Consider the following 22,738-nt stretch of genomic DNA (forward strand, 5'->3'; position numbering starts at 1 on the left):
AATCAGCTAGCCAGAAACTGCAGGCACACTACTGAGACAAAGTAAGTAAACTTCTATGAATTTCAAAGCCTTAACTTAAGTTAAGCTTCAAGTTAAGGCTAGCTGCTGCTTACGACAAAGATGGATGGATGCACATGTCTGGCATATAACAATAGGTAAAGTGACTGATGAGAAATAGTTGTGTTATAATTTTACAAACGCAAGAACAATGACTGAAGAGGTAATACAAAACAACAGTGTCAGCATTTAGTCAGTGGGGTTACATGAGTGCCATCAGATCGGATTAATGGCTAAATTACAGTAAAATTGAGTTATTCAGTTCATGTAGACACCTTAATCTGACAAAAAAATCGGATCGGTTTGGGTTACTTGCGATCGGATTGAGACCCCGAGATAACTCGATCCAAATGTACACTTAACGTGCATGTAGACGACAGCAGATCGGACCAAGCGTTCTGCGCATGCTTGAGATTTTTTCCCCGGGCTCGTCACCCGGAAGTCGAAGGAGACGATATTACTGTTGTTGTCGCCGCCGTCGGAAAGAAATAAACAACGCGATGGAGAATGTGCCGTTGTGCATCGTTTGTGCCATAACCATGCTCATCACAAACTAAATGTAGAGGGACGCAGCTTCATCTTGCTCTTCGTTCGCCATCTTTCTTGAATGCCTTAGTTTTGTTGTTGTTGGTGGTGAAGATGTCAACTGGAAGTGGCTCTATTAGCGATAGTTGAAATGGGTACAGCGCCACCTATCGTACCGGGGTATGACATACTTTGTGCCAGTGATTCGATTCATTCACCACCAAATATCCAAGGATAATTACCCTTGCTCAGATAAGGAGCATAACCCAACTATAGCTACAATCGAGTTAATCTCATCATGTAGACCCACTGAGTGTTTCTCACTTGGATGTCCACTTCGGATCCTCGAGGGCCCCTGTCCTGCTTCAGCACACCTTGTTCAGATGAGATAGATCTCCTCAAAAGATTGTTAGGTTCTGCACAAGCCTACTAATGATGCCTTGATAACCTGCAGGACAGTGGCCCTTGAGGACCGACTTTGGACATCCCTGTTTTAGTAGGACTGAAAGCTTGCGGTTTTACTTTTTTTGTCAACAAACTTTCAAAGTCAAAACATCTTTGTAAAATGTAAAAGTATCGTAAAAACATGAAAAAAATAAGAAGACAATAGATGATAATGGCATCTATGTGGTGTTTGTCCCTGTATTTGAAGAGCATAGCACATTCCACTCTTGTGAAATGATTTCCTGCTGGTTCCTTTCATAGTAATTAAAAGCAGTAACATGACAGTTGCCTGATGATTTAAATCATTTTCATTGGAAATTATTGCTTTTAAGGCCAATTTATTTTTTTTGTGTCTTTTCAAGTCACGAAAGCTGTTAATTATGACTTTTCTTATTTTGGTTTAATTTTTTTAGTACAATTATTACATTTGCAGCAATTTTACCATGCTACCTTCCTAGAGAGAGATAGTTAAAAGCCCCACCAACCCCACCACTTCAACACCCACGCACTCTCACACAAACGCACTGACACGTACACATGACTGATGGCCCTGGGCTCTCCTCTCCTCTGACAAGTGCCATTCATAACAGGCAGGCAGGGGTTGGTAAAGTGATTATCTTCATAACACAAGATGTCCTGGTAAACACAGCTGGCACCACGTCGGTAAGGCTAGACATAAAGGCAGATTGCTCAATCCATGTAGAATTACTGATTATGCTTAGGTTTGTCTTGAGAGAACATTGTCATTGATATGGCAGATGGACTACAGCTTTATTCCACCTCACTTAGTGGAGAAACTGACTATATGAGCGAGAGGATGTCAGAGACGGCCAAGTGTGATAAAAACTGATAAGATGCATGGAGGAGGAGACTTAGAGTCTATTATGAGCATTGGGAGAACATTATAAACTCATTATACATGACTATCAGATCAGCTCATGCATTATAATTCATTATAAATCTGACCCAACTGTATAATATGTTTTTTATCTGTCAGTGCCATCTCCTGATTATAATGATTGTACTTTGATTTGCTTATGATTATAAAGTATCTTGGAGTAGACACGCAACTATATAGATCAGCACTATTTGCAGCTGATCAATCCCTCTGTGAAAGAAATAAGAACATTTTAGGGGCTGGGAGGTTTCCTATGGAAGCCAACACCATAAAATAATCAACAACACCACTACAACAGTAAGGAACAGTGATGAACCAGTGAAGAGTGGTAGAGGAAATCTATTTTTCCTGAGCAAAAAGAAAGATCTGAACTGACTTAATCTAACAGATTTTACAGAATGTGACTATTAACCATCAATGGTTCTCCTCCAAAATTTCCCACTTTATGAGCACAAAGTAAACACTGACAAGCTTTCAAACTGATCTGTTGACTTGCTGTCACTGTAAGGCCTTCAACAAGGTGAGAACTGAGGTGGAGGTATGTTGGTGTTGTTTGTCTGTCTGTCTCTTTTCGTAAGTTCGTAAAAAAAAAAAGCTGATTTTCATTCAACATGACAGGCATGTGGAGCATAGGCAGAGGAATACACCAACAAAACCTTCCTGTGACTTTGACGAAATCATCACTTTGGCTGAACTGTGGGACTTCCCGTTAAGCCCCTTAATCTTTTTTCATAAATAATGGTATAAATTTGAGAGCAATATATTGCTCTGGAATTAGGCAAATGAAGAGCACACATGCATCAAAGGACAGAGAGATAATTAGAGAGTGACTGTCACAACAGGATAAGGCTGAATGACAACATTATTTGTTACCTTCCATCAGCGAGTCATCTTCTAATTAAAGATGGCATCCCATCTTTCCCTTTATATCTAGTGTCTGACCATCAAGCCTCAGTGTCACTATTTCTTATCTCTCACTCATCCCACCATCATTTTCATCACCATCACTTCCTGAGATGCTGCAGGGTTTACACTCAAGAAGATTTAAATAGAACATTCATGAGAGGACATCTGTGACTCACTGGGCCTTTTGGACAATCACAACAGCAAGGAGCTACAGTAGTAAATGGACAGTAGTAAATCAGCTTTTAAATCCTGAATACCAAATAATTGGTATGTAAAAGTGACACTTTTTCACAGTCCGAACACTTTTGTGAATTGTGGATAAAAATTTGTCAGAGTAAGAATAAATATGATTCAGTTGGTTGGACATACAGCTGCTGCTGAGCTACAGCATGGAATGTGTCTGTCTTTCCATTTGCTTCAAACTTATCCCTCTTGATTCTGAGCCAGTCAAAAGCATGAAACTTCTACTAAACACCTGCTCTATTAGAGTTTCCAGCACCCATCGGATGGAAAATTCTATGCATTTTGTGTGTGTGTTTGTGTGTGTGTGTGAAGGAAAATGATAAAACTTGACTGGATAACAATCAGATGATCTACATAATCTACATCTACATAAATGACATTTACATTTAGGTGCATCAGTTCCAGGCTATTTGACATGGCTGGCTGTCACACTCTTAGGTTTATTGGGACACTTGCCAATAAATCCATAATTAAAAGAGTAATATTAAACCTAGGAAAATAATTTCTTTTGGATAAGCATAAAATCTGTTTGTTGCAAAGTTTATATTTACTTGGAACTCTTACTTTACATTATAGGGTTAATGAGTTACATGCCTTCAGACGTCACAGATGACAAAAAAGACTTCCATAAAAGATAGATATGTGTGTCCTTGCTTATAGCTCCTCCAGCAAGCCTCCTTGATCCTTTTTTGTTGAAGGGCATTTAAGCAACTATCATTATATGGCTGTGAATGATTTCCATCTCAGGCAGGAGGGTGGAGGAAACAGGAGGTAAGAAGGTTGATATTAGTCAAATAAGATGAGCCTAAAGACAAACTCTAACAGGAACCAAACCTTAGAAAATGGCTTTTTTACCCCTATAACCCATATTGTACACCAGGGTAGAGCTTTTGTATTAATTAAATACATCTTTTTCTTTTTATGAAGTCACAGTTATGCTCAAGGACATAAATTAGTGAAGGAGCTCCCCGTAAATTTGACTCCGCTTCACATTTTATTGAATGGTCTCAATTCACTGGTTGAAAACAATGAGTCAAATTCACTTCTGCCTTGGCCTGCGCTGATATGTGATGAAAGGGCATTTTGACTTGCCCGCCTACTCCCACATGAAGGACAGCAGACTATTCTCTCACTGTTGTGACTTTAGTCTTGGGATGATGCTATGCATACACAACTAAGCCACGGCAGTGTGTGCTGCAGCTCCACATTAACTTTAGTTTATTATCTTCTTATCTCTCACAGTCAGTACTGCTAACTGAAAAGAATCTTATAACTTACAGTAGTTTCAGGTGGCCATAAGTCACAGAAATATCTGGCTGTGCTTTCCTGTCAATTTGTCTTTTCAACTGAAAAACTTTGATCAAAAAGGTCACTTTAATGTTCCCCCTTTACTCAAGACACTTGTCAAAGTCACCACAATTATAGGATTATTATGTTGATTTGATCAATTTTTTTTCATGTGTGCATACTGTGAAATTTCTGAGGTTGATTTAATTCTGTTTTCTTGCATCAGAAGCCTTTTTTTATGTGTATTGTGGTCCAGGATGTGTTGTCTGTCCAGAAAAATATTTATTTGTCTGTTGATCATGTTGACAGCATTAGATACTGTCATTTTACTATTCTACCTTCATACAATTTTGATGAAGTCATCTGAAGATTGCTTTCTTTCAAGTACCCAAATGTGTATCAGTCATTTGAATTGCTCTGCGTTTTTCAGCAGCTTTTGTCAAAATGAGGAAAAAAGAGCACCATACAATAGCAATAAGTGTTTACTGTTTTCCACGAGGAAGCCTATCTCACACTTGGAAATTGAGCAATCTTTTAGTAGAATGCCCATTTCTGAAGCTGCGCAGCTCAGTTCTCAGTGGAAGGACTGTGGCACAGACAGTGTAATTTGCCCATAAATTTTGAAAAACTAACTTCAGTGCACCATTGACAGCCTCTCCAACAGACAGCTCCAATTTGAAGTTTAAAGTGTGCCGATCAACCAGACATGAGAATTTGCTGCAACCTGTCAGAAACTCCAGTCTCTCTCTCCAATATCATCAAAACTCCTCTAGAGCAAAACCAAACCAATTACTCATTTAGAGTCATCAGCATCCTTAAATAAACTATATACACACATACACACATTATGACTGTACTTTTATTTCGAAGGTTTAATCTTACCTTTAAACAATCTGTATGCCGTGAAGTTTTTCTGAATCCATAGCACTCAGAAAGTCACAGGAGGTGTCAGGTTAGTACAGAAAAGGAAAACTCTCATTAAATAACATAATAATAAGTGAGTTGGCCAGCCGTTAGGTACAGCACACATATTTTGTTACTGTGTGCAACATATACCATGACCTCTGACTTCACTGGATAAGGGTTCGCTCCTCATAAATCCCCCCCCATTGTCTCGCCAGTATAGAGGCAAACCAAAGCTTGGCCTAAATAAGTCTTTGACATTCAATTTGTTAGAGGCCTGCAAAATTGTGTTGGAGCTAAATAGCTGGTCTGCCAGCTGTCCAGAACTTTTCACCAATTGAAAAAAGTTTGTGCATCATAAAAAATAAAATACAACAAGGAAGACCCAGTTGAGCAGCAAGAATCCTATATCAGACAAGAATGGGACAGCATTCCTTTCCCAAAAGTTCAGCAGTTGGTCCCAGATGTTGACAAACTGTTGTTAAAAAAATATGGGCTGATACACAGTGGTAAACATGGCGATGCCAAAAACCATCAAATTTGACATGATTTATCATTTGAAACCAAAATAAATTCAAACAGACAGGAAGGCCTAGCAACAAGTAGCCAAGTCTGCGCAGAAGATCTCTGGGAAAAGTCTCTCTGCAATCTGTGACATCTATTCCATCAGATGCAGAAGCAGAGCTGCCAGCATCATGGAAGACATCAGACAACTAGGCTGAACAAGACCAAACTCTGCCACAAGATAGAGACTGCCGCTGAATGATACTTTACAGACTCAATGGGTGCAATATGGGCTTCATTCATTGGCACTGTGTAATATCTGTTCTGTTCTGTTCACTCCCAAGCAATGCAATTGTCATCCCAGAGAGTTTTCTTTGCAATACATGCACACTCATCACTTTAGATTTACAACTTATGATAATGCATATTTTAAAATAGTTAAATAGTATCTGCACTTTTATACAATACCTGCACAACTTGCTGCTGCTCTCAAGTTCAAGAGTCAGAATGTTTGTGTCTTTTTTTCATAGCATGTATGAGTGAGTGTGTTCTCATTCTGTTATTTAAATATATTGCTGGTCTAACTTAGTCCTCCATTTTGTTCCTCATGTATCACATGTTTTGGAATGGCAATGGAAATACTTGATTGACTACGTATTGAATCCTTATTTTTTATAAAATAATCAAACATTTTATTTTTTCTATTATGAGTAAAGTCATATGATATTTGCAAAATAACAAACAAAAACATTGCATTCTTTTTTTTATTTTCATTTTATACAGCATCCCAGCACTTCTGGAATTTGAGTTGTACATGGAATGCCAATTCTGGAGTATCTCAGTGACACTAACTGGAAGAAATGTCAGGCTGTGCACAAGAAAAATCATCTTTCTCGGCAATATTATGAAACTACCACAATTAAATTTTTTGTTTTTAGATGCTTACATAAAACATTGTTCCACAGCACCTAAATGAATGTAATATGTTGGTATTTTATCCAGGGATTACCTGTGGGAATGTTGTTTTATATGACCCTGAAAGGGCATTTTGATTATTATGAGTATTGTTGAGAAATGTTTTAATTTCCCTGAAGAGAGCAAGATATTTTTCAGAAGACTGATCCCTCTACTTTTATGTCTTTAGTGGCTCCAGAGGTTTCACAATGATGAATGTTTATAACAGCAGGATGTTACCTGAAGTGGTAGAAATGAAAAAGAACATAAATGCAACTGAGGTAGGTGTGATTCAGCATTAAGGAGGGAGGTGCAGGCTCCACAGCTAATGAAAGACAGCTGTTTTCCTCTGAGTTGAGCCAACACTATTGTGTTATTCCAGAGATTATACTCAGGTGTAACAAACCACGGTAAGGCACAAACATACACAATGACATCAAACATTTGAAGAATGGCAACAAGCTCAGCTGAAAAAAGCAGGAGCTACAACTGGTCTCAACACAATTTTGCAACTACTTAAGGAAATTAGATCACAAGCTCATTTACTCCACCGTGTCTTCTCTCTCTACTCTGAGAGTATCTGCAGAGCCTGGACTAATTATTTCCTCACTGATGCACCTGAACCTGCCTTTGTGGATGCAGACAGGACAGCATATGATTGAATTTACCTCAGCTGTAAATCTGAGGGTGCTGTTTTCATGCTGATGATGTTCTGTTGCACTCGCTCTGTGTCTAAAATTATATAATCTGTAGGTTTTGAAAATGTGTCCTCTGATCTCATAACTGAGTTTGTTCCCTTTGTGGCTGAAATGCGAAACTAACTTAGTGGCACAAATTGAGTCGGTAGTATGTGCTGTGTCTGCAGCTTAGGAAGGGAGAGATTCTCTGCAAATGAAACCGTATTGTAAGAATAACATTTCTAAGCATGCATATAATGTTCATATATCATATACCTGGGTGAAAATATCTATAATTTTAGAAGATTCTGAGAAAACACTTTTTTGTGTGTTGGGGAAAAGGCCAGAGTTGACTTAACAGATATCTATTGCTGAAACACCCGATTGGGTAAAGAAACACTTCTGGAAGCAACAAAAATGCCATTTAGACCATATAATGCAAAGAAAAGATGGACAGCTGTCATCTTTGGGGCTCAAGCTGTTAAAGGTAGGCTTAGGTGATGTGGAAAGCTGTCCTGTTGTGTTGTGGATCACAGTTTTCTAATTCATATAAAAAATTGTGTATGCCGCATGCTCTAGGAAGAAGAGAGTACAACCATGTGGCTTGTTATCTGTGAAAAGTCCAAAAGCCAGCATCAGTGACTGCATGGGGGTGCATTAGGGCACATCTGTGAAGCTACAATTGGGCAATATACAGTGGCATACAAAAGTCTGGACACTCAAATCTTTGTTGCTGTCAGTAGTTAAGCAAGTAGAAGATAAAATAATCTACATTTTTTGTCAAAAAAAGAAGGTTCATAATTTTGTTTATAATAGAACAGAAGCAAGAGGAAATGTGACAAATTAGATACATACACATATATTACCACACAACAAAAATACCTCATATAATAAAACTGATAATGAGAAAATGTATGAGGGCAGTTCACAGAAGGAAAATGGTGAAACCATTGTGAGCTTAAGAGTGATGGAGGTCCTAAGTGGATGATCGAGTTTAATCCTTCCCCCAGTCCTATGTCTGTAGGAAAACAAACATGCAACTGGATTTTCTGTTATTATGGTCAAATTGATCACTGCTCTTTTGATAAAGTCGGTAAATCTCCAGACTTTAGTTACTGGGTAAAAGTAACATTTATTGCTGATCATGTGAGGCCAAATGTGGTCAGTTATAAGGAAACTTAAGAAGAGGGGACTGCCTTGTGAGAGTTTTTTTTAACTATATATTTACAGTTGTATTAAACATTTGTGAGCTGTGTCTTGGGATATCTGTGTTTGTCACTGTGGAAGTCATGTAGTTAGTTTATGAGCTGAGCCACAAGCTTTATCTTTTATATATCTACATTGTTTTCACTTTTTTTTAAATTAAACTTTTGATTCAAACTAATTTGTGTTATTGTATCACTGAAATAAAGCAAAACATTTATTGTGCTTCGACGTTTGATATTTTGTTTTTCTAGTTTGGTTTACTGCTTTCTATGATACTTTCTAAAATCTTACTTTCTAAATCTTTCCCACCTGTAAAGCTTTAGGTTTCTTTTGTCAATTCGCCTGATGCACCACATGCAATGATAACATTACTCATAATGCACTTAGTTGATTTGCATTAGCTAACTTATTTTTATTGGCCTAAATTCAATTAAAAAATAATCATATTTTACAAAAAAGAAAAATATTTACTTTAAATGCTTAAGCTATTCGTATCAGTGAGACATTGAGGGAGAAAGAAGGAAAAACATTGCCTCTTCCCAGACTTCTTTTCAGAGAGCAGTTCAGCTCCATGTTGCTGCCTCTTCAGTTCGTATTTGAACATCCCTGGCTGACTATGATCTCATCTGTTATTGCCACATCTCAATGCATGAAGTTCTCAGAGCTGCTGGGAAGGCCTCTTGTAGTGCAAAACAAGCCCTTGCCATGCTTTGGCTTGAAAAATATCTGAAATAAAGAGTGAATTTAAACAGCTCTGTCTTCTCTCTGTGTTGTTCTGAAGTTAATCTTCTTATTGGTATGGATATCTGGCAAAGCAACCTTTAGCATTGGAAGCATCACAAATGGATAGAAAAGGACAATAATTCAATTATCTAAATATTTAAAAATAATGAAAATGAAAACTGAAAATAATTACATTTTGAAAGATTTTTTTCTTAAAATATCAAATAAATTGTCATGAAAGTTTCACATCTTCATTCTTTTTCAATTCTTTTAAAATGATCATTACCCTGTGTTTATAATCATGATCATAAATGTAAATTTGAAAGACTTTGGGTGCGAGTCCACTTATAAAAACACAAGACTGCAGCACTTCATAACACTTCAATTCCAGATGAGCAATTGTCTTTGAGTGGTGACATTTGACTTTCTTTATCTGAAATTGCAGCAAATTTTATGGATCATTTACTTTTACAGCATCCCTCGTAGCACAGCAACCATCTGTCCATTTTGCTCATGGGTGCTGCTTTGCTGTATCACTACTTTACAGAGCTGAATAAGCCACTGAATGCAATGCACAGTATGTATTCAGAACAGCTCCTCTGCATAACATTCTATCAATATGCAGTGTTTTCATCATTAGTCCTCATTATAATGTCTAAGGCACAGCTGTGTTACACATGGCCCTATACCAGCATACTGCATTGGTTTAGATGGACCTGCTTCCAAGTCAGCCCTGCGATGGACTGGCGACCAGTCCAGGATGTACTCTGCCTCTCACTAAATGACAGCTGAGTTAGGCTCCAGCCCCTCCCTGAGTAGGAGTAAGCGGTATAGAAAACGGATGGATGGATGCTTCAAAGTCATCACAGTAGTGTCATCTAGTGGCTGAGTTGTGTATTGATTCAGGGAACTGCTGCTAAGCATTCAGTTTAGGAATGCTTGAAAAAAGTCTCAGGGGAACAAAATGTAGGCTGCCTATCACTGGAAACCAGTCATACTCTACAAGGAGTACAATGCTGCTCTTCATTCAACAGTACAATGTGTCACTCGTAAGCTCCTCCCCCTCCTCCTCTTAGCTGCTTACATTGCTCCCAAAGTAGATGCAATAATTCAAAGTATTAGACATCGTTTTAAAATGTGGTTAAAATACTTACACATGTATAAAAACTAATTGCACTTATAGGTTAATGTTACATGGAATAAGGAAATGCTCTGCCAAAGTATCCATTCTCGTGCATATAATGCCTTGTTTTTCACACAATCACAGAGGCGTTAATCATAGATAAAGAATAAAGGCCAGTGCCGTGTAGTTTTCTATGATGTAAAAGAGTGGAAATTTGCTATGGTCTCCAGTTTTAACTAAATAAGCAGCCACTGTGTGTATAGATTAGGCTGAGTCATTGTCAACTATGTGTGATTTTTATCATATAGCTTTATTCAAACAGAATACACTGCTTAAAAATATTGTATAAAATTTATTTTTTCATGATTTTATAGCTTTTTTTAAGGTTGACACCACAACATCTATGCTTAAATTTACAGTTTTGAAAAGGTAAGACATAATATATCGGTGAATATTCAGGAAACATTGAAAAAATAATCAATCTGTCTTATCAAAGCCTTGCACAAGCAGTGGTCTTCGGTGTCTCACATGTGTTTTGCGATACCTTTGTTGTGTTCAAACCCAAAATCTGAGAGTTGTAACTTCAAGGAAAATTTAACTACCATTCCAAGTTATAACTGTTAGTTGGTATCTTCTGATCAAACCAGTTTGTTTTTTCTTTGAGCACTTTACACAATATAAATATAGATGGCATTATTCTTTATGACTTATGATAGAAAGCACTGGACCACACTCCATTGACTCATGACAACTCTGCAGACAGTATCATTTAATGATTTATTGACATTTACTTTTTTTCCACCATGGTTTCTCTTGATAGCAATAGTATTTACCATAAAGTTTCTTTTTCATTTAAATTACATTTATGATGTTTTAGTCACATACACATTTATTGTTTCATTTTCTTATTGCAATAAACAAGAGTAGCCAGAATGAGTCAGGTATTGCTACAGTTCGCCATACAAACTCTTTATTCCTCTGATAATGAAGTTCAAAAATAACTTTATTGGCAAGACAAATTACACCATAGCCTCTCCATCTCTCTCTTTCTGCTCCTGAGAGAGACAGAGGGCAGCATAAGGCTAAGGCTAGGAGCCTAAACACAGCTAACATGAAGTACCTGCCCAGAAAATAGGAATCTAACATTTATTTCCCAAATGTGAATAATGAAGATGACACAATGGCAATTACCACTTTGTGAACATATCTGTGGTGCTACTTAACTGACTGACCTACAGGGACAATAACGTGGTAATTTGATTAGGCTGGATTAGATCAAGATCTTGATGGAATCCTCCATGACTGATCAGGATTCCCAAACTAAACACATGCAGATATTTGTTTCTGTTTTTGTGTTAGGCCACTTTATAGCTTCAGGGTTTCTCTGTCTCTGATTGGTGGGAGGTGGGGAGAGCAGGTCCCAGCACACACTAGAATACATATGGTACACACACCAACAGGAAGGCAAGCACAAATCCTGGAATAGTATCTCAACAAAATCAACTTTAAGATTACTTTCAGCAACAAAAAGAGCACAATGGTGGAAGCTGGCACCAAACCAGTTTCTTCTTTAGGTAATGGCATTAATAATGATCCGCTGGGTTTTTACTTAGACACATTTGTCACACGCAGAAAAATAATAAACTTAGTAAATACAAACGAAAAAAGAGCCTGTTGAACAGATCATCTAGCTTTTATCCCTTAAAACTGGGTTTTGTACCCTGTTCCCAAAGCAGAAGATTCCCATAGTGAAAAGGCCCTTTAATATGAAGGGACGGTCCCTGTGCCAAGCTATGCCTACGTTTCCAGCTATACCTCCCTCAGTCCCCTGAAGGACCTAAACTCCTCATGGAAGAACAGAAAAGTCTGTCAGCAGGCATGCTCCCACTTTACACATGACTCCAGACAACATGTCACAATGATAACAAGTCACTCTGATAAAAAAATGCTCATTGCATTGCAATATTCAGACAAAGGTAAGACATTAGAGCTCAGTGCTTCTCAATGAAAGGGCACAGTGTACATCTCATTCAGAAAGGGGCTTTAATTTCAAGCTGTCAAGCAAGATGGGTCTGCTGTTGCGCAGCAAGCTGTTGTGGCTCCCCACCTGCATTGCCTGTTTTTCAGTCTGTCTGGGTCACATACAAAACCCACTAAGATAATTCTACTGATTTTTCCCCTTCCCTTCATGGATAAAGTCATTTCCTACCTACAAAAATATTTTCATGTATTTTCTATTTTGCTCGTTTTTATGTGTGATACAAACACAAACCAACAGTCCGAACCAATCAAAACAAAGTGCTCACCAGTCTTTGTAAAAAGGAAACAAATCATGGTGTGTTTCATGGCTTTCAGTTGTAAGACAGGAAGTATCAGTAGATGCCTCAAGCTGGACGTCTCAGCTCCCGCTCCAGGCGGCTTCACTTGGCTCCAGGCTCCAGCTCAAGATCATTTCTCCAACATATTCATCTTAATCTTCCTTTATTAAATTTGTTACCTTTCAGTATTGTGGTCTGCGAGGTGCCAGAAGTAACTTCTATAATTGACTTAAGTAAATCTTTGGATATCAGGGAGGTGAAGAGTAGGAGGACTGTGCAGGAATGAAAGGGTCAACCCAGTGATGTAAAAGCCTGTCCCTACAGAGCCTTGTTTTGAGGATGAATGCAGAAACAATATTAATACATCAGAACACAGGGTCAAATTGAAGTCATACCTGCCCACCCTCACTGTGAATCAGCCTGATAAAGAAGACTGGGGAGATGTGAGGATATGAGCTTATCTGATATCATAATCTGAAGAGAAGTCTGGTCTAATATCACCCATGCTCTCTCCATTTCAGTATTTCACACTGTAGCATGTAATTCTTTCCATTCTACATATAATTAGCTAAACATTATGATCATGTAGTCAATACAGCAGTACAGTATTAACCAATGTGTGACTTCTGCTGCTTCTTTCATTCCTTTTCGCCTTTATTGAGGCCTTTTTCTGACTGTTATAGAAGTTGGCAGATGTGCCCCGTAGCAGTTTGTGTCAGTCTATTTTAAAACACAGATTTGTTCAGGCCTGTGTGTGTCTGCATGCTGCCTGTGGTTAATCTATCCACTGACCCGTGTCAGCCCTCCTCTCACCTCACCTTCTCAGGACATGACAGAGGAGCGCAATCCCCCACAGTCACTTTTCTGGTCTCTTAACCCCCCCATCAGACATGTTCAGATGCGAGTACCACCTGCCTGACAGCCAAAGTCATGTTGCATCTAGCGAGGACCTAGTGTCACAAATTGAAGGGCTGCTGGCCTCCGGCACAGAGCAAGACATTTACAGTACCATGGAGGCCGACACTGCTACATGTGGCGCATACAGCAAAGACTGATGGAAGCAGCTACCCTACTGACATAACATTATTTTCTTGGTTTTTGAGGTGCATAGGATGAGGAGAACACACTGAGCCGTGATGGTAAGAGAAAACCATCCTGGCCCAGAATAATAATGTAACATTATGCATGGTTTAAAGTTTCAAGAGTGATCTGCATGTGTTTCATCTGTATGTTGAGGTGGCCATGACAGAGCCACAGTGCAAGGGAGGGACCAGGGGAGGTGAGAAATGTACAAGGTAGTTTAATGCATAATGATTAACTCTCCTCTGCTTGTTCTAGCTTTTAAAAAGTCTCTTGAAAAAGAAGGAGAGCGAATGAATTTCAGGTAAAGGGAAAAAGAGAGACATAATACTTGTACTTCTTTCCACTGTTTCTTTCCCTTGTTATCGGTCAAATATTCAATTAAATTATTCACCCCCACCCCCACCCCCCCACACCTTTATGAATTGCTGTTTGTTGATCATTTTTGTAGCTTCACAGTGTGCTTTTGGAGTGAGTGTTCCTGACTGGCTGAAGTCACACGGTGATGTGTCAGTAGGGAGAGAAGAGGATTGGCCCATGGGTGGTGCGAATGGGCCCAGGGGCGGGTCTCAGGATGGCGTGGCTGAGAGGTGGGCCTTGCAAGAGGTGATGAGGGTGTGGGTGAGGTGCAGAAGCAGCTGCTCGGAGGGCCAGCGGGTTTGAGGATGCTGCAGCGGCCATCGCTGCAGCAACAGCCAAGGGGCTGGGCAAAAGCCCTGCACCCAAGGCTTTGGTGAGATCCTTGGAGAAGGTCAAAGAAGACTAAAAGCAGAAAGACAAGAGTGAAAGGATTAATAATGTTTAGTTACACAAGGTCAACATGTGCACAGGAAACAAATATAGACTTTCTTTAGACACCTTTGATCTGTTATTATGTAGACGTTTTCAATTTAGCTGAGTTAATTGCTTCAGAAAAAAGCCACAGCTAAAAACAGAACAGCTGTAGACTTATCAGCTGTATCTTTGTTTATCTGATCAGTGGATTTCAAGTTTGCTAACTGTTAAAGGAGCTGGTATTCAGTGATGTAATTTGTTACCGTCAGATCAGCTCCCCTGTGCTTCTTGTGTCGGCTGAGGAGGGGATTAGGCTTTCCCGCCATGCCGTCTCGGTGCCTTCGACTTGATATGTGCTGAGAATAAAGAACATAGAAGCACTTTTGTTGAATATTTCCCATTATAGTGTTTTTACCCTTACTGCTGATTGCATGAACACAATTAAATACAGTTATGTAAAAATAAAAAAAATGTGGATTAGTTCACCTTGCTATATGTGAAATGATATATTAAATCTATAATGAAATCTATAGAACATTACAGGAGGTGCATGCTTAAAATAACTTTTTCCAAAGTCAGTTATTTTGCATGTAATGCTGTCTGGAAGTCAGTATTTTCCAATGACTCTATGTGGGAAGGAAACTTAACTCTGGGCTTCTGGAGCCAGCAGATACCTGATTAATTTTTAATGGGTATCAGGGGCTGAGACTTCATGTTCAATGTCCAGGTCACTGTTTAAATGCAGATTTATTAACAAAGAAAACAATAGAATAAAAAAAAAGAAAAACATTAAAGCCACACTTGCAACGGAGAATAGCAAAATAGTTTGGGATTGTATTTTGGTTAATCTGTTTTGTGTCTTTTGATCTCCAAACAATTTATACCCACAGAATACCAGAGCCTGATCAAACACAATTTATTTATGGTTTTCAGACTAAAAAGATGAAAATATCGAAAACCAAAAAGCTTGTTAGAGATTATGTGTAGTGTTGTTTTTAGTCTTATTGCTATCCTTTATTGATCAAGTTATCCTGATCTACATTACGAATTTAGCATTAATGGTAACATAATCTTCTTCTTACCTGTTTGAGTTGCAGTTCAGAGTTGACCCGCACATTGCAGATCTCACAGTGGAAGGTTCGTTCCTGAGTGTTGGGGTCCACTGGCCCCCCTCCCTGCTCTCCACTGGGCTTGGGGCCCAGGCGAGGATATGCCTTGATGGGGCCCAGCCCACTCCTTGCCTCCAAGATAGTTTTGTGTTTAGTACCTGCAGGCAGATACAAACAAGCCCAAGCAAAAAATAATTAGGTTGGCAATCCATTAAGCAAAATTAAATTACAAATTTATAAGCTAATAGAACAGAATTAAATAATACAGTGAAGATTAATCAGTCATACTGATTCCACCTGTCTGGGGTGAAATGAGATTGGACAGTATTTTTTTATAGTACTGCTGTTGAAATAATGACAGTGAAAAATATCAGAGTTTGATGGGAGAATATATAACTCTGTCTGGATTCTCCAGTAAGTAGTCACAAACAGACTGAATCGCTGTATTTGAAGACCAAGAGTTAAGCTTTCACCACAAGAGGGCGGTAGTCAGATAGCTGTGTAGTTTGTGATAATGCTGGATGAAGTCAAACTCTTTATATAGTATAAGTATAAGGTTATACACTGTGGACCATTATCACAGATCTCCCATTTTCACAACCAATTATTTTGATTATCAGTGTGAAAGTTTGTACATCTTCAAAAAGGTTATTTCTAGATTCTGTTTTTTTGGATGAATGTGTAGTCAGACATTTGTGAAAAAGCACTAATATACTAAAAAGAGCTTTTTGCCAAGCTGGAAACAGATAAAGATTTTATTAATTCATCATCTCCTGTGGCCAGACAAGCACTCTGTCTGTCAACAGATAGAACAGCTGAGTACTTGTAACAGGAGACGTGTGACACAACCTTATCAAGAAAAAAAAACAAAAAAACAAGACCCTACCTGCTATTAATCTTGTCATTATTCTAAATCTAAATTCAATGTCCAGTATTTTGTAAGCAGATTCCTCACTTCAGTATGTGGCTGCGTTTGCAAAGACTACATGGATTCTAGGATGCAGCATATTATTAAGAGAGTCCCAGAAGAACCATTTCTTATTAAATAATCACATATTTTGTTCTTGGTTGGATTTGCCTCTCCACAATCAATGAAAAGCACCCCATTGATTGGCTCTGGCTCTGAGATTTGAATTTGAGTCACTCTTAAAAACCCTTTGAACAGAGCTAAGGTTACGGAGGAGGGAGAAATCATCAGGGTGGGGTAGATTGAGGGTAATATGGAGGGTTCATTGGGGAGAGAAGGGACTGGAATGACAGGTTTTGCTTGTGGCCAAAAATGTGCTCTTTGTTCTATTTTGGTCTGGCAATGGATGATGTCCCCATTTGTCTTTGTAAGTTTTACTCATTGTGTAAACTGACACACAAAAACAGGGAATGGGTTGAGAGGGAACTAAATGTTAAAACACAATAACTTTGAAGTTGATTTTTTTTCCTTTTTCATGTGTGTTTTTGGTTATTCGTTCTTTGCCACGTACACTGTTCATGTCTTGGTTTCTGACTGACAAATGCTTTTATTTTGTAACCCAGCAAACAAGCACCATTTTGATTATGAAAATAATTTACGATTAAATGTTTACAGATTGCTTTTCAGTTTCAGCAGTTTCTACTATTAGTTAACCAAATTGAAGTTAGGAGCAAATTAGCTGACAGCAAACTGTGACCCCGGTTCATGCTTAAAAGCTACAATATACTGTGTGTGACCTTTTTCATAATATACTTATATATATATATATATGCACATAAGAAACAGTAGACTAAACAGTGAGCTGGTAGACCAATTCAACAAAAATGTATCGATGTATAAAGACAGATTAATGTTTAATAAGAGCACGAAAAAGTGAATTCTAAAAGACTTACAAAGGTTAATCTAGTCGTAATGGTGATAGTGATTGCACTAATATCGATTACCCAGATTTAGAGGTACTTGTTGGCTGCTTTCATGTCTGGCTGAGCTAGCAAGGGCTCATCGCTCAAGGCCAGTAAGATACATTTACACCAATACAGAGTCAGGCTGTCATTCTCCATTGTTTCTCTGCCTGAAGTTTTTTTTTCCTTTCTCTCTTTTTCTTCAGCTCATTTATTTAGCTCATATACTTGTGTAGGAGAGTGCGTATTCCAACAGATCCAAACTGTCCCCAGGGAGATCATGGTCAGAAAGACCGAAGTGGTCTGGTGAATGGGTATTGTGGTGATTTCAACCACATAACACCTATTTACTCTTTGATTTCCCTGTTAAAATTCCTCTTGCAGTGGTTACACAGCTCTATCATTCTTGTCTGAAAAAAGAAATCCCACCAAAGAATGTCATGGCATGGAGATGTTTCATGTTGAAGGTAACAGTAGATATTGTGTATTTTTAGAGCTGTCATATCTTTTGTGAGAGCAGAACATGGGCTCCTGTATAGGCGGTATTATGTATGTGCACTCAAGGGTTGGACACTTTGGCATAGCTTTTGAAACTAGCAGTGCTTTGTTACAGAGGTCAGGCATGTCATTGTCAAACAGATCATTCACCTGCTGATCAGTTTCTTTTATTACCCTTTGCTGCATCACACTCAACCTGAGACTCTTACTAGAGGCATTTTTCAACTAAACTTTCACTTACAGTGATTGCATACATGATACAGTGTTTGTGCTTTATCTTTATATGCATATCAAACTGAGGAGCTCAAAATGAGGCAAATGATAAATTCTGTGTGGACAACACATCAGATTTACCCCTATATAAATTTGTATTTGGTGGTGATCTGTGGTGCTAGGCAAACTGAGCTACCCAAGAAACCACAAACCCCACAGTAGTTGTAAATCAAGGTTTCACTCCATGTCTTTTCTTAGATCAATTAATTTGTTTTACACAAGCACCAGATATCTTTTTGCTTTTCTAATATTTAGAAATATATCTCATTAAAACTGATGTCTGTTTTTTTTGTAATTTTCAATTACATTTTAGAAAGTTACAAAAACATCTTTGGAAGGATCTGCTTGTGGCTTTTTTGGCAAAATGTTTCACATTTTCAACATAAGCAATGTGGTCTGAGTAAGGTTTGTAGAGATAATCCAACCTTAACTGAAAAAAAATGGGTGAAGAAACCTCCAGAAACTCAAACTTCATCAGTAAAAAAGTATAAGGAGTATTACATTAACATAAAGTCTACATAGTTTGAGGGAAGTTTTAGAAACTTTAGTGCAACAACAAATCAGGGCTCACAGATTACCCACCTTTATTGTGGGCCTCCAGCTGTGACAAGGAGTTGACAGCCACCTTGCACAGTGAGCAGTACAGCAGCTTCTTGGCCTTATCTTCCTCTGTCTCAGGGTTGCCTGGGCTATTGGAGGCTAAGGTGCCAGAAGCTCCTGTAACTGGGGGTCCGGATCCGGGCTGCTCTGAGCTGCCGATGCCACACCCTGGGGAGGAGGAGGTCGGGGGGATCAGGGGTGGAGTGGGGGTGGGAAGAAGAGGGCATACTGATGGCACAGGGGAGTCCATGGGTGGGGTGGGTGGTGTCTGTAGTGGGGGAAGGGGCCCTGGGGCCAGCAGAGGACCATTTAACTGCGACAGAGGCCGTGTCTCATCTAGAAAAAAAAAGAATAGGAGCATGATTTTACAGAATATGTAGTATGTCATAAGTGACAAAAGTAACTTGTTTACTTGCTGTATTATTGCCTTAAATGCCAGTGAAGCAAATGTCCTCTGGAAAACGATCCTGCTGTCTAACCACACTGTTACCCACTCCCAGTTGGTTGAGGACAGCATGTTCTGCTCCATAGATCAGACAAACCAACATAAAGTACTCGCATCCAGAAGTTCTTTTTTATTTCTATGCCTTGTGTCATAATTGGTTGAAAAAGAGAGTTTTTTAATCTAATTACACATAAAGCGTAATGCAGAAAGGGAACACATGACCACTGTGTATAAAGGGAGCGGCATATGCTTAACATGTCTGAAGGCTTCATCTTTCACTAATGTGGTCTCATTCCAAAGGGAGAAATAGTAAACAGACACCTCAGCCTTTTCAAACTCCTGTCCACACACCTGTTGTTTTTGGCTGTGCTTGAAGCAATTACAGCTCTGCCCTTGTCCCAGTACAACTTATGCAAAAACTTGTATTAGTGTTTGTTTTTTCACACTTCACACTGTCCACTTTCTTTCATTTTTCAGTTCATGGGTTTTAATAAGGAATCATTCTTTGCCATCTTTTTTTTATCACATAACATGTTCATACTGTACATACATTTCCAGACATGTGTTTCTGGTCAGCCACTCCCAGACGTAAGGCCTTCGGTATTCACTAAATAGCGAGTGTTGGCTTTAAAAAGACCCCCTAAATTTGGGTGGGGTATTCAGAACTCCTCATCATCAGTGGGGGATGGAAGCTTTACTCCAAACTCCAAATGTAGAGCCAAAGGCAGGCAGCAGAAAAGCCCCACTGGATTATGGTATTAGAGAGATGCCATGTTGTATTTCTGTGAAGTAAACAAAGATTGACTTTACCTGCTTAATTTCCTTTGATGGATTTTTACATGTATTGTCATCATGTCTCTTAACTTCTACTGTGAAATATTATTACCTTTGTTTCAAATGGAGTCTTTTGTGACTGCATGACTATTAGTGTATTTTGGACTGGCTACTTCCTTGCATCATCTCTAAAGAAAATGCCATCATCAGTGCTCACCATTCCACTGATCCCATGATCCAAATTCCTTTTCTCTGCATATTGGAAGTTTCCAGCTGGAGATCTGTAGAGCTGTATGGAGTTTTTGCCAAACAGATGTTTTGTTAAAAAGAATGAAAAAGAGAAAAGTTCTTAGTCTGACTCTGCTGCATGTGGCACTGAGGAGTCCATAAAACAGTCCCAAATTAAAGAGCTGTTGGAGGGTACATGCACTTTGAGGTAATTTTAACCCGTAATATGCCAATTTTGTCCACACACTGACTGAACTGGTTCAGATTAACTTGGAGCTTTTGTTTGTAATTACAGAGTATCAGAAAAGCAAAATAGTTATTTGTTTCTGTTGTGGACTGACATGTACAGATGCCTGAGACTTCCTTACAATGCAGAGAAACAAACCCTGCGTACACTGCATTTGGTTTGGGTTAAAGTTGGTTGGGCAAACAGTAATGGGGTATTTCATAATCCATAAAGTACCTGGAGGTCTGAGATACCAAACCCCCAGTTCCACCTCATGCAATTAATCCATCCTACAGGACCTGCACGTATCCTCCATAAAACAAGTTCAGCTTAAAGCTATACCTTCTAAGCCTCCATAGGCACATAAATTTCACAACAATTGTTTCTTTTTGTCATATGTACTGAGTGAAATGAAAAGCAGGAGAGATTTATTTTACACTATTTCCTCTAAGAGTAGTAGACACAAAGTGCTAATTTGTTCCTTTCCTTTGTCAGAGTTACTTGGCTCTCCCAAAACTCAGTTCTCTAAGTCTAATTAATCATTGACAAAGCAGCTAACTGACCTTCTTCCCCGCTTGCTGACCTCATAGGCAAACAGAAGAAGGTATTATTCATGGGGAGAGGTCAGCAGGGGGATAAACTCAATCCAGATGCTTTACACTATAGTCTGGTGTGTCTGTATTGCCTTAATCCACTTCAGGAAATTAAAGCTAATGTGCACTCCAAGGCAAAAGGTTTTGTTGTGCAAACCATGAGACTTATTCCTGACTAATTCACCACAAGAACTTGATTGCTGCAACAGTCTACATTAATTCTCACTCCTAAACTGTCACAGTTTATATAGTCTGTGATAGCTTTTTGGAAATACAAAAAATGCCACTGGACTAGTGTGGAAAACAGTAACTTAATGGGTGCATGTGTAGGCAAATGTTCCTCAATGTACACAGAAAGCAAATGATACTGTAGGGCTTTGACCCAAACCAAGAGTATGTTTCCCTGTTGTTATATAGAAAGCATTGTTCAAATGAATCTCATGTGTGGGGGTGACATTATGCAGTGAGGCATATGCTTTGTTTATCTTATAAATCTAAATGAAAGTGATGCAAGTTAAATCACAGTGAAAGAATTTGCAGGGGTATGACCAGATGTAAGAAATATAGTTAGCAGATGGGCCTTTTTCTGTGTGTGTGTGTCTGTGCGTGTAAGGCATGATGGCTGCGTCTAACACCAACATCTCCACCATGCCCATTATTAATGTTTAAAGACTTACGAAACCCAATGCTGGCTGTACATTCATAATGCATTTGTGTGCATTTTCGCAGTCTGGCCCATATTCGAACCCTGAGTCAATCAGACATACACAAAAATGTCCAGTCATATAAATTATGATTATTGGTAAGTAATGGTTCTGATTAAATAAGCCACTACAGAGACAAAATTTGGCAAAATCCAAATTTAAACCGTGTGACCATCAATAAATGGAGAAAGAAAAGACTGTCAGCTCTGTGTAACTGGATATCCCAGTCAATTCACAGCCATGCAACCCAAGCCCTCACATGAAAGTCATTTCTTTAATTGACCTTGGGTGTGTGCGGGCCTGTGAGTGTTTGTGTGGAGTGCTATAATATCAGGGTGGTTTTAACAGGGCCCTTCATTAAAGTGGGAGTGTAAGCAGAGGGATAAAGAGGAGGGGAAGGAGGGAAGGAAGAGCAGAGTTTCTCTCCTACATAACAGCTGCCTCTCCATCTACCGGAAGCCCAGCCAAACCCTCATCTCACCAGTCCAAACCCCCCAACACTAACCACAAACCCTTTGAGGGCTCTAAACCTATGACCTACTCTGAAAGCCATAAGGTTGAAGAGGCAGCCATAACTTTTCATAGTTTCAGCCCTCAGCAAGGTCTCAATATGTCATGTTTATAGTCATCACTTCTGACTGCATTTGATATGTTAACGATAAGTGATAGAGCCTAGAAAATCAAGGTCATAATACCAATGACAGACTCGGCTGCTACTGTATTATGTTTGAATGTCTCAAAAGTCTGTGATATTGTATAAAATTAGAGATACTTTATTTTAAAATACACTCTTCATA

The 22,738-nt window shown here is 38.8% G+C and overlaps 1 protein-coding gene across 2 annotated transcripts in view; it reads right to left on the bottom strand.

Moving 5' to 3' along the window:
- Positions 1-11,208: 11,208 nt before the first annotated feature.
- The window catches only part of znf385a (zinc finger protein 385A), a 57,722-nt gene continuing 46,192 nt past the window's right edge, over positions 11,209-22,738 (bottom strand). For both annotated transcript variants that reach the window (XM_072367531.1, XM_072367532.1), the window contains 4 exons: positions 18,954-19,307; positions 15,705-15,889; positions 14,886-14,978; positions 11,209-14,610 (listed from right to left, as the gene is read on the bottom strand). In XM_072367531.1, coding sequence (XP_072223632.1) covers positions 14,359-14,610; positions 14,886-14,978; positions 15,705-15,889; positions 18,954-19,307 — 884 coding nt within the window. In that variant the 3' untranslated portion in view covers positions 11,209-14,358. The remainder of the gene's footprint in view (positions 14,611-14,885; positions 14,979-15,704; positions 15,890-18,953; positions 19,308-22,738) is intronic.

The sequence above is a fragment of the Leuresthes tenuis genome, unplaced genomic scaffold, assembly GCF_036924035.1.
Source record: "Leuresthes tenuis unplaced genomic scaffold, fLeuTen1.0.hap1 SCAF_16, whole genome shotgun sequence".
Lineage (NCBI taxonomy): Eukaryota > Metazoa > Chordata > Actinopteri > Atheriniformes > Atherinopsidae > Leuresthes > Leuresthes tenuis.